Genomic DNA, 16,439 nt, shown 5'->3' with positions numbered 1-16,439 from the left:
GCGCTCCAATGGATGGTGCACTGGGGGATGAGCACAACAGCTTTACAGCTCAGCCTCCCTCTGGCTCCCAGACTCTCCACACATTAGGGACAGTGACAGCACTGTTTTCTGCTGGTTCGTGGCTAGACCACAACCCTAGAGCAGCTGGAGTGCAGAAAAGAGGTCCTCTCAACCAGCTTCTGTTATAGGCTGAAATCCCACAGTGCTTTCAATAAATCCCTCCTCAATTACTTTCTGTATTTTTTGAGTCCACTCCAAAACAGGGCTATTGCACTAGATCCTAACTTCTATAAGAAAGGCCTTCCTGGAAGTTGAATCCTTCCAGTTCGATCTCCCAAAGGCTTAGGATCACAGAAGAGTTGATGGTACTTCCCTTCCCACCAACTGCCCCCCCCCCCCAACTCCATACAAAAGGCTAAAATCTCATTTTCCGGCTCCAAAACCATTAAAAACAGAAAATCACATTTTATTTGCCATAAAGTGTTGATTTGTCACAAAAACAGCAGTATAAAACATACACCAAGGCATGCAGCTTGGGCAACAAGCCACTATCCACACTCCTTCATGTCCAGAAAGAGTGACAAAGCCCTGAGAAGAAGTGACAGCTAGAAACCCTGCTGCGCTGTTCTCATGGAAGCATTATCACAGTATGAGAGATGTTCCTCAGCACACAAAATGTATTCATTCAATCCATAGAACTTTTTTTCCTTTACCAGGAATTCACTTGTATTACGAGTGAAGTCAGGTTCTCTTAAACTAACCCCCTCCTGCCTAGGTAGGAGCATAAGTCTGTGTTCCCAAATGCATTACAAGTTTCCTAAGTTTTCAATAATCTCATGATTTCAGCAAGTTTTGGAGTAACAGCACTACAAGGCAGTTGTAACCTTCACTCAGGGTAAAGTTCTGCTTCTTTTGGCTCTACTGCAACACTGACAACACTGAGTCTTTAAAAAGCACTTTGAGTCTCCTTTGGAAAGGAAAACCCAAGCCTGAGTGAAAGATGCAGAAAACAAACTGATAGGTAAAGCCTTGGTGAGTGTAGGAGAGCAGATGCAACAGAATTCAATAGTTACTATTTCATTCTGCAGAGCCTAATGACAGGGTATGGAAACATGGGATTTTTGAATTACAGACAGATGAATGCTGAGCATGGGGCATGATGCAGAAGATGGCTCTTTGGGGATCCCAAGGGGAATAATGAGAAATAGAAAGAAGCCTGCTCTTCACCATGTTAAGGCCTTATTTCCTGTGATGGCAACATTTTGCCACTCAGTATTTAGATGCACAGGCAAAACACACACACACACTGTAGTCAACATCAAATCCTGAGCAGCCTCACAGCACTGGGCAAGGCTTAGAGCAAAATTATTCCTGTTCCCTGAGCTACAGTCCCAGGCAGCAGCACACCCATTCACCTCTCTGCCAACCTCACACCACTGTGGGTGGCAAAGCACAGCAGAAGGTAGTAACTGCCCATATCACATCAGGGCATGCAAGCACAGCACCTTTCGGCTCAAATTTCCTGTAGCTGGGAAGCACCAGAATGCGTCTTTATTCTCTTCCACAACCGTATCTGCAGTCCAGCTGGATACTGGTTGGATGGGGTTAAGCGTGCCCAGTCCATCAGCCTGGGAAGCCTGCAATGCATTTTCCTGCCCTGTCCACCTAAATCTCTGGGGAGATCTCAGTCTCTAATTTAGCTATTCCTCCCCAAGCATACAGCACCAAAAATAAATAATACAGCTCACTTTCATTTGGGGGCGGGGTTTTGAAGGGCAGGGGGTTGATTTGCTTTTTGTTGTTGTTGTTTTGCATTGTCACTTTCTAATAATTAAAGAAAAAAAGCACACGTAGGTTAAAAATTTGTCATCCAAATGGCCATCTCATTGTTGAGTGTATACGAAGCCAGACACAGTAGGAATCTCGTGTTCCTTTTCCTTTTTGGAATCTACGACATGGCTGTATCTTTCTCCTCTGTTACATTCCAGGTAGGGACCCCAGTTTGCAGCGGGCCTGCAGCAGCTTACAATGCGCTGAAAAGCAAAAACCAACAGCATTTAATGTCTTACGTTAGTCTGGGCTATTGTGAAAGTTCAGTAAAGCTGTAACTCTAAACATGCTCTGCAACTCAACAAATGGCAAACAAATCAAAGTTATTAAAAATCATTCCAAATGTCCTTGGGTTCAGTGGATTCTGGACACTGAAGTCAAACAAGCCGGGAAAGCTGTGACCAACAGGACTCTGGCAAAGCTTGGCAAGAAGAGCATACATCAGATCTTGCACTTGCTCGTTTCTGTGAGGAATGGGAGGCAAAACTCCAGAAAATGATATGGGGATAGAAAGAGATAGAAATTCTTCAGAGAATTTAAAGCAGCTGGAACAACAGCAGAAACCATGAAAATCACCGTTGAATGTGTGGCTGCACTCCCAGAGAATTAGGCTTTATCTTCTTATCAGGACACAGTAGGGTAAATTTGCCTCTGATGCAACTACCAGAGGGGTGTTTTGGTCTAAAAATCCAATTAACGAACACCTCAAGGTACTGAACGTGTGTTGGAGAAGACAGCACAGGTGTTCCTGACAATGCCAAGGAAAGCAAGACTTGAGGCTATGACACCTTTTTTGCACCCTTACCTGACAAAGGTTTCCTTCAGCTTTAACTATTTTTAGAATAGCGGCAATGGGAATCCAGATGACACAGAAGATGATCATGCACCAGCCAACGGCGGTTCCCCAGGCTGGATATAACACCGAGCCGTAAGTGGGAGGTGAAAACGTGACCAAAGACCAGACCAAAATTGCCTATAAAAAATGGCAAGGAGATTAAGAGAGAAAAGCAGTTGTCCAGCTAACTTGAACTTGCAGTGTATTTCCAAGTTGGTTTAAAAAAAAGGGCCATCTACAAATTCGGCACATTTCCCTCTTGCTTTCTGAGTGCAAGAATGGTTGGGCAGGATTTGGTGTCCAGTCACGGCCAAGCAGTAAGACTGAAGGACAGGGCTGAAAGACAACACTGATACACACCCTAACACTTTAGGTACGTCTCTGCTTAAAGAGAACGTGATCTCCAGGTTCTGTTGAAATCTCATGTTGGAGAACATGCAAGTTGCTGGATGAGCCCAGTAACTTTCTCTCGATGTTTTATATCTTCCCATGTTCCGCTATTTACAGGCAGATGGGAAAGAATCTGAGATCAACTGTTGGCAAATATTGCTGCAGAAATAAGATGTTTTAGGGGCAGCATTTTCTAAACTGTAGTCCGGGCAGATTAAAGGCAATGTGCTGGCCAGAGTGACTTGGTACTGCTCCTGGATTTGGGATGTTAATGGATTCTCTCATAGTAACAGAAATCAACCATCACCACTCACAATTAGAAGTGCTGGAGTAACAAAAAACTGAGACACACATAACAGGACATAAAAAGGTCTCAGTTAGACAGGGCAACAGCTGGACACCCAAAGAGCAAACCCAAGCCAGGGATCTGTCCTGAAAATGGGACTCCCCTCAAAAGGGAAAAATCTAGGTTTTCAAAACATTTTCTCAGTCGGAAATGAAGATAATCCAGCTGCTAAGATGGACAATCTGGTTGCTCTGTGTGTCTCCTCAGAGGGCAGACCCAGCTCGCTAGCAAGTGATCTGAAGGTCCAGCCTCTCTTGGAGAGGACCCAAGGAGGAGTGGTATATATCGGAAAGCACAGATAGCACGTAGTTTGCTTCACTGGCACAGCCATACCTGCTCTTTATACATACGGCCTGGGCATTCAGCCCTGAATCTTCACATGGAAACCTCTTCAATATCAAAGTAATAGGTTCTGTCACACTAACACAATCCAGTCATCTGCACTCACCATTAACAGCACAGGAGTAATGAAAAACCAGCACATTCTCCACCACAGCCAGAACAAACGGCTCTTCTTTCCAATCATCATTTCAATGTCTTCAATGAACCTGTTTCCTCCTGTTGAAAGACCAGCGTAGGGTGCACTGTAAAGCAGGTGCCTCCCTTGCAGGTGTGGTGCCTCACAAGGGATAGAAGAAAGGCAACTGTCAAGGGCACTTTCTCCGGTTTGGTGGTAACCATTAAAGCTTTTCAGCCAGTTAAGTTATAAATGCTTTACTGCGGTAATTAATGTTTAATATACACTCTGCCTCGGATTGCATAGTCAAATCATGGATTTTCAAGGCTAATAATTTACCGTAAATGTAGATTATGCCTATTATCTCCAGGACAGCTGCAATAAGGATTCCCCATCCAGCACAAAAGTGATCTATTAGGTTAACCCAGTAAATTCCTGCCTGTAGAACAAAAAAACCAAAGAGGTAAAAATGTACCCAGTCCCAGTAACATCTTTATGCAAATAAAACAAGTTGCATTGCTCCAGCCAGTTTAACTAATCACCAGTCTGAGTTTCTGAAGTTCCCAGTTCTCTAGGCTAAGTACATGTTTCTGAACATTATTTCCTTTAAAGATCTCTATGTCAAGTGGAGAAACACATCTGACAAAATACTCTCGATCTGTATATTAGTAACAAGATACATGTGTACGCAAAGTATATAGAGAGAGCTGAGAGCAAAATGCAAATTTGGAACTTACTCTATTAAAGCTGATGCCAAAGGTTTAACACTGAGCTACAGCAACAGCTATACCAGTTATCAGTTCTGGTAGGCCTGTATACTCCTACACGCACAAGTTGTCCACGTGGGTTAAACACAGCTTTAAACACCAGCATGCAATGGCAGGATCACAGAGCGGGAAACAAGCTTTAAGCCTTTTCACACTCTTGTGTTCCAAGACCTTTGCAAGCTTCCCTGCCATCATGTTTGCTTGACCACACAACTGTCTATTCACTCCAGTTATCTCCTTCACATTCTCAGTCTAATTGCATACATAAATCTGCATTTCTAGATGGAGTCATGGCAATGAACCTTTACATCCTTAAGAGCGATTGCCTCAAGAAGTTTTCACAGTATACTTAAAATTCCTTTTATGTATGTGTATATATGTATGTGTACACACACACACAGAGACACACACACACAGGAGAAGTAATCATACAATCTACAGATGCTTGTGAGCTAATAGGTTTTTCTGACGCGAATAGGCCGTTTCTCAAATCCTGTCCTGTTTGGCAGTCAGTTCTGAACAAAAAGATCCCATTGGCATCTATTAGCAGTACCCACAGCACTGCAGACAGACTGTATGCGTATGCTTGAGATTACACAAAGAATCTCCTGAACCAAGAAGCAATAAATCAGGCTGATGGTTCACAGGCTCTGTACAGGCCTTCCGTTTAAAAGCACATCTCAGTTCAATAATCACTGAAAACCTTGGGTTCTTCAAAGCTTCCCTCTGGGAATTTCTTATTTGCATGTCCAGGCACACTGGCAGAATTCAAGATTCTCTCAGATCGATCCATGCAAACAGGAACAGTTGGAAAGGATATTTTGACTTGAGTTTATTGCTTGCAGCGTGACTAAAGCCACAGCCAAAAAAAGAATTTAATGTCTTACCTGAGTAACACAGATAAGACCGAGAAAGAAGAGCAATATGCACACGCCCAGGGTTATAGGGATTCTTAACTTTTTCATCACTTTGGGATATATATCTTGTATGGTGGTTGTAAGTGTTTCTGCAAAGGAAGAAGCGTGGGTTTTGAGCAGCACAAATAAGAAAGGCAATGTTCATTGGAAAGGCCATGGGTTACTTAAAACCCCACTCACCTATGGTGGCAAACTGAGAGTCAAGGCCCAAGAGCAGGAGCATGAAGAAAAACAAGAAGGACCACAGAGGAGAAACCGGTAACCTGGAGAGAGCTTCTGGGTAGGCTACAAATGCCAGGTCAAATCCTGGGAAGCAGAGGAAGGAAGGAGGTTATTGTCATGTCTTGGTCAAAGCAAGTCCCAATACCGACAGCGTGACGATCAGCTTACCTGAGTCCACAACCTCCGAGACAGGTCTCTCGGACACAAATGCCATATGTCCCAAGATGGAGAATATTGCAAACCCAGCAAATACGCTGGTGACGCAGTTGGTTACACAAACTAAAATAGCATCCGAGTAGCAGTTGTTGTGGAACTTATTGTACGATGACAAAGCAACAAGCCCGCCCCATGCCACGGACAGGGAGTAGAATATCTGGGTGGCTGCATCTTTCCAAACCTACCAGCGATAAGAACATGGGCATTATTGTATTAACTTACAGTACGTAGCAGAAACATTTAAGTTGGCCCTCTGTGGAAGCTCCAGGGTTTCTCTATATTTAACCTGAATATTTAATCCTATTTCATTTAAGTTTTAGACTAGGTGGGATACAGCACGCTGGTGACCTTGCAGTCTCAAGCACAAACAATACCTTCTATGATCTCTGAAGGCCACATCCCAAGTATGTTGCCAAATACTCTAAATCTTACTGGGCTAACCCTGAAGAAGAGCTTCCATTCATTCACATGTCTGGGTTCTTGAGATATGAATCTTGTCACAGTGCCAATGAATAAGGAAAACCAGGACAGGGTTGCAGGAGTGAGAACTTCCATGTGCTCTCCCACTTGTGCTCCTCACACTGTGACTCAGACAAACCACTTCTGCCTCTGCTGCAGCCCCTTAGTTAGTGCCAAAAGCTTAAATAAACCACCAAAAATAAGTATTGCACTCAATGTCTGCTTTTGGTAAAACTGAACTAATGTTGGCATAAGCCAGAACAAAAAAAATCCAGGCTTCCATTGTGAAAGGTGCCCTTCCCGGTCCACCTAACTTTCCAAGCTAATTTCCTGGGCAAGGCATTTCAAACTCAGCGGTCCCTTCAACCTTCTGATAAAGTCCCTTGAAATTGTCTTTAACCAAAGCAAGTGGGACTGATGCAATGAGACCAACACTTGATCCCAGAGCAAGACCTTTCTGAGCAGGCCTTGCTAGGATGAAACTCCAGCATGTCTGCAAGAGCTGCTCAGAGGCAATACCACAGTTGTCATCACTGTCTGCTGTGGCAGGGACGGGGCAGAGGGTGGCTATTTTTTTAGGTTGAGAGTATCTAGAATAGGGGCTTGGACTTCTGATAGAGCTGGGGGTTGCTGAAAAAACAGAACACAGCTGCAGATACAAAATGCAGGGCAGGACATGAAGAAGCACCTGACTGAATAAAAAAAGTTGCTCTCTAAGTGACAAGCCCACAGAACCATAAAAGTGTGTCACGCTTCTGGGGATGACACTACCTCTCACCTCTGCCTCCATCAGCTTGGTGATGTTGGACTGTCTCCCAATGTAGTATTCGATGCCATCCAGAGCACCTTCCAGGGTGGCACCTCGCACCAGCAATATGAGCAGGATGACGTATGGGAAGAGTGCAGTGAAATAGACGACCTGCAGAAAGAAGGGCAGGGACACGCATTAGAAGCGAGGGGATGCACAGGCCTTGGTGCAGGAGGAATGGCCAGGTTTTAGGCTAAGGTCTGCTGGTACAAATGAAAAACAGGTGACCAGGGAAGTGAACACAGGCCAAGCACTAAACCATCTGGCTTAGCCAGTTCTGGAGCTGCATTCCAGCAGAAGCAGAAGGCCCAAGCCACATATCCACTTTTTAGATAGCACTTCACCAGTTTCAGAAATGTGTTTTCTGACATGATTTACTGCTGTGGCAAGGCCTGGACTCATCTACCCCAGAGGTCTCTTGCTAGGCAATGCTTCTAGCAAATGCAAACTGAAAGCCAGTCAAAATTAGATGACCAGGACGGAATTATTTCCTGCTGAAACTTAATTAAAAAAAACCAAAAAAAACCCAAACCCCACCCCCCACCCCAAACCAAAAAACAACACAAACAAAAAAAAAATACATGCTGGAAGCTTTCTTTACCAGGAACAAGGACTTTTAGGTTCTCTCAGACACAGATCTTTTTTGTTATTTGTCTACACAATTTCTAGCGCGATGGGATCCAGGCTAGAAGCAGGGCTAAGCAGTGCTATTATCATGCAGGCTATATTCAACAATACTCTTGTTCCTCGAGTCTTAGTTTCAGTGTTACGCAGACAGATAATTGACCTGGTACTGCTGGTTACACCAAGCCATAGCATTGCACCATCGTATGGCAAGTCTGCCATTTCTGAAGACCTCCTTCATATTTGCCCAGAATAGTCAATTCTGTCCACTCTTCATCTTTGCCTTGTTCCTGTCTAGCTAGATTCTTCTGAGTCTTACCTTAGTCCTCAAAGAGGCTTACCTTCGTGCCAGAAGAGAAGTGACAACAGGAAGAGCCAATTGCCAGGAACCCAAAGAATGCGAGTTTAAGAGGAGCCATGCGGCAGAACAACTGTGGCTGGGAAAGCACAGATACTCCACCCTGAAGCGCTGAGACGGAAGGCTGAAAGCTCCAAATAAAAAGGAGAATAGGAGGAGACATCAGACTGAGGAAAGGAAGACAGGCAGCAAGGAACCATGGAAAGGCACAATGACAGAAGGAATCAAAAGGAGAAAAAAAACCCCGAAAAAACAGTGCAGGAAGGGTGAGAGAAAGAATGAAGGCAACAAAGGCTGAAGAAGTGACCGATGGAGATGCAACACGGGGTAAGTAAGAAGTATGGGGAGGAAGGAACTAAACTAGGAAAAGGGCCTCAGGTGGGGAAGAATGGAATTCATCCTGCCTGAAGTCTGGAGAGGAACCAGCCTAGCCCAAGGAAAACTCCAGGCAGCCATGCTCCAGCACATGGAAACGGGAGCTCAGTAGAGCCAGAGCCTGAAAACAAGCACCTATGGACCTGCTCCCTAAAAGCAGCTTGAAATCTTGAGTACAAACAACATTTCACAATCTGTCAGGAACCTGCACATGCACATTTGTTCGCTGGACTTGACCTGTATTGTCCAAACATCTCAACTAGTCTGGAGGTGCAAATAATTACCGGGTGTTCCCAGGGTGTGTGCACGCATGTGCAGTCACATGCACATATCCATCACAACAGGCCAGGTGACTGCCAAAACTCAGCTGGAATCACCTGCATGACAGCAAGATCCTCAAATACATGGCAGCCCTGGTGGAGCTAAAAGACCCATGTGTTAAGTAATTGCTGTGTAATCAGCACCTTACTCATATTTTATGTAACAGTCACGAAAGCCAAAGAGCAGAGAAAAGGTCTAATGCCAAGCCCAGTAGAGGGTAGTGGGTTACGACTGCATACTGCCTTGTGTTAATCTTCCCTGAGTCCAACTGACATTGGAAGAGCAGGATCAGGCCAAAAGACTGCTATTTGCTCTTCCTCTTACCTTTCCAGAAGATTTTATTCCTTTAAACAATGCAGCCCCAACTATCATCCAGGACAGGAGGAGGCAGAGAGCCAGATACCACACGATGTTACCAGTCTCATCCAATCCACTCGAGCGCTGAAGAGCCACTTTACTGAAAACACAAAATGCTGCAATGAAAAGAGGGTGACAGCAGCACACAATCCTCCCCTTCAGCTACTTCTTGAAGGAAAGAAGTGAGCTGGTTTCTATAGATATTACAAGACCCTGCAGCAGCTTCCATGAGTGTGCAGTTAGAACTGCATGATTGGCATTGAAAAATTTAATATTTAACTGCATTTTTCCCCTCTTTTTACCAGCCCTCAGCTTTCCATACATCTTCCATCAGGCCTACCTCAGCTCTCTCATGTTAACCATGAAATTCTGATGGCAAGAGAAGAGCCCACGAGAAGAATCAGTTCCCAGGAACCCAAGGAACATGAGGCAAATTGAAACCATGTAGCTAAAGAAATCACAATTTTGCAACAGGCCCAGATTCAGAATAAGGTGAATAGCTTTTGCACAGTAACTCCTGAAAAAAGTGTATACTATACATAAAGATGCTAAGTAGCCCCTACCACAACTCCAGAGATGAGGACTTCTTTAAGCTGGAGTATTTTTCAGTTTGCTACAGGTTGACTCATTTGTTTCTTTCTCTCTCTTTTTCTTTTTTTTTTTTTTTTTTTTTTAAGGGCCTATACTCATCAATTAAATTTTAAGTCCCCTCTGCACAGATTTGCATGCCCACCTCCCTTGGCTAGATTGTTTCTGGACAGCAAGATAAGACAAAAATAAAAGATGCATTCAAAACTACAATGCATAATAAATGCATTTTTAGCAATTTCTTTAAAATATTTACTTACTTCCAGTATTGCTCACTGGGAAATTGCACTGTTTTGTAGTTCATGGTGCCGTTTATACACGTGAGATTGTTGCTTGTGATGAACGAGTAGTTTGCATGAATGATTTCTCCATCTAAGGTTGCATTGCAGTCGCTTACTGAAAGCAAGCAAGAAAAAGGGATTGTTAACACAGTGACAACTGTATAAAAATCAGACTATTATAGCAAACATTTTCTAAAGAGTTACAGCTTCAGTTTGCCTACTAACAATATTTATAAACAAACCTGATCTATCACTTGCAGCTGTGACTTTGTTACTTTGACTGTAAATCAAAACACCAAGAATGTGGTGTGCTCAGCTCCACCTTTCACTTACTGCCCAGAATACTTGCAAAAATCAGAACTGAGGATAGTTAAGATTGTAGCCTTGGTTACTCTATGAAAACCTTTGTCTCAAACTAAGGTTACACACAGATCATCCTCTAGCAACTTCATCTTATTATGGCAGAGTTCTTACTAGAGCTCTTTGAACATTTCCCTGGGGGGGGCATGGCAGGGTGAGCACTGTTTAGGTTTTTTGGGCTGGGACTTTTTTTTTTGCCAGAATATAAAGTGAAGGACACTATATCGGCATTTTCTGAAAAAGTCTTGTTGAACCCTATTTCAGGACAGCTTCTTCAGTTCAGTTTTGTATTCCTCCAGCACTTAGACATTTTGAGCTAAAATATTTTTGTTTAGCCCATAAGCAAGCATCAACTTTTTGTTAAATAAAGCATCTCAACTTCGTTCTATGAAACCTACGAATCTTAGGAGAGATTTTCAGATATATGGTTAAGAGCGTTACAATTACATTAACGCTTGGCAACACACTTCCAGCTACTAACTACTAATTCCCTCACCAACTTCACCTTTTGCCTTAAACTGGTCTGATACGGAAACTGGTGAGATAACAAGTGTTTGGCCATACATGTGCTGCCAAACATCAAGAACAATAGTTTGGAGATATGTTCTAAAAGATAATAAAGTGTGAAACCAGTGCCTCACTGGTGCTTAGGATTACCATAGCCACAGAGGAGGCAAGGGGCAATGAAAGAACCTCTGATAAAAGCTACGGCAATACTCTTGCTTCATGACAGGAAGGTATGTGCTTTGCCATGAAGCCTGATGAAATGGGAATGCAGTATTTCTGGGGACTGTACGTACTAGAAGAAACCCTAGGTTTTAAAGGAGAATAAACAGGATGCAACAAGGAGGTTTCAGCCCAGCTCTCTGCAGATTTCCCAAGCACCCAGAGCTGCTGCCAGGGAAGCAGACAAGCATCACTCCCGTGTGTTCAGAGACAAAACAGCAGGAAGGATTTTTCAAGCCACAGGTAGCTGTCTTGCTCCTGTGATTTCTCCCAGAAAACAGTACAAAGTGCAATTATCCAAAACAATAATATTAAGACCTATCTGTTAAGTATGGTACCTAGTCGTGTTTTGCTGCAGAACTCATCTGCCCAGGAAAAGCAGTCCGACCACGGTAGCACTTTTTGAAATGAGGCAAATAAGTAGTAGAGCGCATAAGCAATGATAACATTGTAGTAGATCGCCACAAATGTTGAGATGATGACCATTGTGATGCCCACTCCTAGGAAAGAGAAAGACACAATGTCTTAACTACCCCAAACTTGGGTTGGAAAAAAAAAAAAAAAAGAATGCCCTTCACTTGACTTCTAAAAGGCTACTTGGGAAGAAGTTGAGCTGTTTTTTGTTTGTTTTTTAAATAATTTTTAACAGCAACTGAACAGGAAAAGGCTAAAGCCATGAAACAAGGGATGTGATCCAAACTGACCATCTCAAATATGGTTTTGACACAGAATTTGAATCAGGCCCACAGAAAAATTGGACTAGTTGCTAAGTCCAAGTCTAAAGGAGAAATTCAATATTTTATTTTTTCCCAGTTCAGTGGGAAGCTTTGGTTGCTTAGTAAAATTAAAGAAACTACACTAGGACTGACTAAGCCATTTTAAAGATCCCACTGTAATGAATGGTTTTGCTAATAAATGAGAAGCAACACAGAACAGTAAATCTGTGCCAATAATACTGTTCTCCTCCTTTGTTAAAATGAACATTGTTCTGCAAGTTTGGGAAAGTCTGCCAAACTGTCCTAATCATCTTAGAGACTATATTTAATTTTATATCTTCACAGACACATAAAAGATTTAATGTGTCTATAGACTTCTGCTTTAAAGTTAAATACACTGCTCTCCTGAAAGGTTGCTTGTGCTGCAGAACAGAGACTGGCAAAAAGAGTAAGCGTTCAGGCAACCAGCCAGACTGTAATCCCTTTTGTTTCTGTAGAAGGTGGCGAGTAATGTTCTTATTGCATCAGAAAGAAAATTCCTTGTTCCTACACTAATTCCTCTGGTAGATAAAGAGGACAAACAAGACCAATTGCATAGTCCTTTACACCCATGGCTACAAGACCTGGATGTATAGGAGTGAGTAAAGCACATGGTTAATTGTTTCCAAACACAGGAATCACCTATGAAATTCAAACCCTCACAGAGACAGGCAAACTATCGTTACAGAATGCAACTATTTCTCTTATCACAAAAGGCACGCCACCTTACAAAGTCGGAGTCTAGCCTATTTTATCACACCAGCAAATGACTCACAAGGCAATGAGTTGGATGAATATGTGCACAGCATTGCACGAATCAATCAGACCCACGTACCTGTGCCAATGCTGGCAGCCAAATACAGAATTAGCTCATCCAACATGGAACTGCCTTGCAAGCTATATAGGACGTTAAAGTGTAAAGAAACAGCAATAAAGTTAATTTCTAAAAGTGATTTTCTGTCTGTTGCACGCAGTGCAAGGTGTTTAACTGAGGTTTTCCCTCACAGAGCAAACAGGGTGATTTCCTTCTGCCTGGACAGCTGCAGTTAGGGTGGTGTGCTGTGTAACACCAGAAGAATCATTGATAAAGCCTCTCACAATTGACAACCTTTTGGGGGGAAATCTTTAATCCAGATCTGTTTATTAATTGAGTAATAAGGAATTTCTACTTGAGAACGTAATGCTGACCTCGTAAGCTTGGGAATATTCTCTACACAGAAACCGGCTTCTCAGAATTAGTAACTTTGTGAAGAAATCATTATTTCACATCTGCTTATTAGTAGCATAAAAAAGATCTGAGGAAACATAATAATACCAACCTTGAAACAACGGTAATATTCTCCAGACGGAAATTGGCCCTAGACTGGCAAACTGCCCAAGGGAACATTCCATGAAAAATAAGGGCAAGCCAGCTAAGGCCAACATCAGGGTGTATGGGATTAGAAAAGCACCTGAGGGGAGAGAGGGAAGAAAACCCACAAACACATGCACAGGGAAAACAATGAATCTTTCAGTATTCACCACAGTTCCATCGCATTTTATACTCCCCTTTCCCTCCCCACTGCCTCAAATATCCCACTGTGGGGGTTTTTTTGCTCTTTGCAGAATAGAGAGATTTGTTTCTAATTCCTGTTTTCTCTAAGGCTAAACAGTACCTGCGATGAAGAGACACAGATTACCAGGAGAACTGGTGATTTACGTGGGATGGCTTCTCTTCTACAGAGTTCAAAGGATTTTACAAAAACTCTTAAAGACATACTGCTCTCATACAAGCAGGGACACTGCTCAGCTGTAGGCACCATCAGCTTTGCCTGCTTTCTATTTCATCTACCAGCTTTTAGTTTAAAAAGGAACAGATCCATTCCTTCACGTACTTAGCTGTGATTTCCAACTGCCCTGTTAGAGTAGCTACTGGACGTCCAAGCATGAAAATTATTTTCTATGGTTGGCTGACTCCTGTGTCAAACAGCATCGCAGCATGGCTCTTGTTCGAGGCCATTTTGAAGTGCACATTAACCTGATATCAATGTGAGCCCTGTTCTGTGAAAGGGACTGGCACGTCTTTGGGTGTGCGCAAAAGGTACGGAAAGTGAGAGCACAGGTTTCCTAAGCGTGACCTGATATCCCCACAGAAATCTGTCTTCTCCTCCCTCAGTGAACTTCAAGCAATTGAGGACCCAGTTGTGCAAGGAACTGCAAACACCTGCTGTAATTTAAGGAAGTAAATAGTCCCACAGAATTAACTGGATTACTCCTGTGTTTCGAAACAAGGATGTAACAGCTATCTTTATCAATCATGGGCAAGGGGCACAGAGCAGGATACAAGCAGCAGCACGAATATGCTTAAAATGCAAAGCTTTCTGCTGCAGCACATAAGAAAAGAAACATCCAGTAGAAGGGCTGGTATCACGAGTTATTTTGTTTTCACAATTTTCTTCATTATTTATAAGTAATACAAGCCAGCCAAGCTCGCTCCAGTAAAGCTCCTGTACCATGAATGCCACCTTGTGCGCATGCAGTGCAGTCGTATGGGCAGTGCTGCGTTTACAGTCCAGAATTTGACTTCCAACGACTGTTAGGCAGAGTAAGTAAGTACATACAAGCAAGTCCTCCGCAGTTACTTGGCGTTTACGCTCTCTTTAATTACCAGTGGTTGCCTGGCAAGTAGACAGAACTCCGGAATAGCAGCCGGGGAAGCCAGTGGCCTCTGTTTGGCTTTGCCACTAGTTCATTGTGCAAGCACGTAGAGGCTCTCTCTGCCTCGCACTTCCCAAATATCTGATGGGGATAATTATTGAGCTTGGGTAATTATTCCGGCCTAGCTTGTTTGCCTGGCAAAACAAAGATTGAGGGGGATTCAATTGCTCTCTATAAACATATCAGGGAGGTAAGCACTGGGGAGGGAGAACAGCTATTTAGCTAAATAGAGGGTATTGGCACATTGACAAAAAGATGCATGTTGCTCACAAATAAATCAGAAGAGTTCTGGAAATCTCAGGTGGAATTTTGCAATTAAAACTAAATACTATTTGCCTCTTCATCTGGTACCCAAAAAGCACAGGGATGCCTCCTCCTCCTCTTCCCATTCCCATCAGCGGGCACTATCCCAGTTCCCAGGGTGATGCTCACATCCAGCTTTGACAAAACGTGCCTGACCTCAGGGCTGGCCCTCGGATCTGGCCCTCCTCTCTCTTGGGGATAGCAAGATGTGCCCACCCGACGCTGCCATTCAATACAGGTACCTCCGCCATTCTGGTAGGTGAGGTAGGGAAACCGCCAGACGTTGCCCAGGCCCACAGCGTAGCCCACCATGGAGAGCAGGTAGTCGCCTTTGCTTGACCAGTTGCCACGCTCCAAGTTCTCATCGCTGTCACTGGTGTGGGCATCTTTTTCGTTTGACAAACTGAAGTCCTTGGAAGAGAAGAAGAAGGGAGGCTGAAGATTGCCCCATAGGCGAGCGGGGCAGTCATATCCTCATTTGTCTGTCCAGAGCAGCACTTTGGTGTCGCTGGGCAGGGCAGTTAGACAGGGTGGGCAGAGCCAGGTGGGCTGTCAGTGCAGCTGATCCCTGCGACAGGACAGCACGGACCTGTGAGGGAGGGTCCCACCAGAGAGCCCAAACAGCCTTCATGGCCAGTTTTGCCCTGCTCCTACCTTAGTCCCCTGTGCTGTCAGCTCCTGGGGGCTGCGCCTCCAGTGGACTCCCCTACTCTGCCCCTGCACGTGCCCAGATCCCCACACCTGTTCAGACAGTCACCCCAGCACACACCTGTATGCCCACTTCAGACCTGCCCTGATGCCCCCATACCTGCCCAGGTGCTCATCCCTCTTTGCCTACCCCAGTGCCCCCATATTCCCGTACCTGTCCAGATCTCACCTGCCCAGTTAATTTCATACCTGGCCAGGTGCACCATACCTCACCTGCCCGGCGCGTCCATAGCTGCCCAGGTACCTGCACCCTACTTGCCCGAGTGCCCCTATGCCTACCTGGGCACCTCCATACCCTTCCCGCTCAGATGCGCCCACACCTGCCTGTGTCCTCCCACACCTGCCCAGGAGCATTCACACCTGCCCAGGTTCCCCCTACCTGCCCGGGTGCCCCCGGCCGGCCACCCCCCGCGGCCGCCTCACCTTCTTCTTCCCGCAGGAGAGGAAGCCCGGCAGGCTGAGCATCCCCATAGCCGCCGCCGCTGCCGAGGCCGCTCCGCTCTGCCCGCGCCGGCCGGCGCCCGGCCCTTTATCGGAGCCGCCGCCTCCCGCCCGCCCCCCGCCGCCCTGCCGGGAACCGCAGCCCCTGGGCTGCCCCACGGCGCGGGCGGGGCGGCACCTCCCGCCCCCGGGGCACCCCCTGGCCGCCCGCCCCAGCCCGCCGACCCTCCTCCAGCCCGGCGCCCACTTCCTTGGGAACACCCTGCCCTGCCCGGCCGCCTGCCCACTTCCCCTCCTA

The 16,439-nt window shown here is 44.9% G+C and overlaps 1 protein-coding gene across 2 annotated transcripts; it reads right to left on the bottom strand.

The window, feature by feature from the left end:
- Window positions 1-445: 445 nt before the first annotated feature.
- SLC6A14 (solute carrier family 6 member 14) lies at window positions 446-16,233 on the bottom strand. Of its 2 annotated transcripts, XM_069811367.1 has the most exons (15): window positions 16,124-16,233; window positions 15,235-15,403; window positions 13,312-13,443; window positions 11,576-11,737; window positions 10,131-10,266; window positions 9,250-9,382; window positions 8,213-8,353; window positions 7,218-7,358; window positions 5,933-6,161; window positions 5,723-5,848; window positions 5,513-5,631; window positions 4,198-4,297; window positions 3,850-3,959; window positions 2,636-2,803; window positions 446-2,033 (listed from the first exon to the last, which is right to left on the bottom strand). In XM_069811367.1, exons 1-15 carry the CDS (start codon window positions 16,169-16,171, stop codon window positions 1,884-1,886), a joined length of 2,064 nt encoding a protein of 687 aa, XP_069667468.1. In that variant the 5' UTR covers window positions 16,172-16,233; the 3' UTR covers window positions 446-1,883. The 2 variants fall into 2 exon arrangements, with proteins under 2 accessions (XP_069667468.1, XP_069667469.1); XM_069811368.1 differs by lacking the exon at window positions 8,213-8,353.
- Window positions 16,234-16,439: the final 206 nt, after the last annotated feature.

Source organism: Haliaeetus albicilla, chromosome 23, assembly GCF_947461875.1.
Source record: "Haliaeetus albicilla chromosome 23, bHalAlb1.1, whole genome shotgun sequence".
NCBI classification, from domain to species: Eukaryota; Metazoa; Chordata; class Aves; order Accipitriformes; family Accipitridae; genus Haliaeetus; species Haliaeetus albicilla.
The sequence above is the reverse complement of the archived record's forward strand: the minus strand, read 5'-3'. Positions and strand labels throughout refer to the sequence as shown.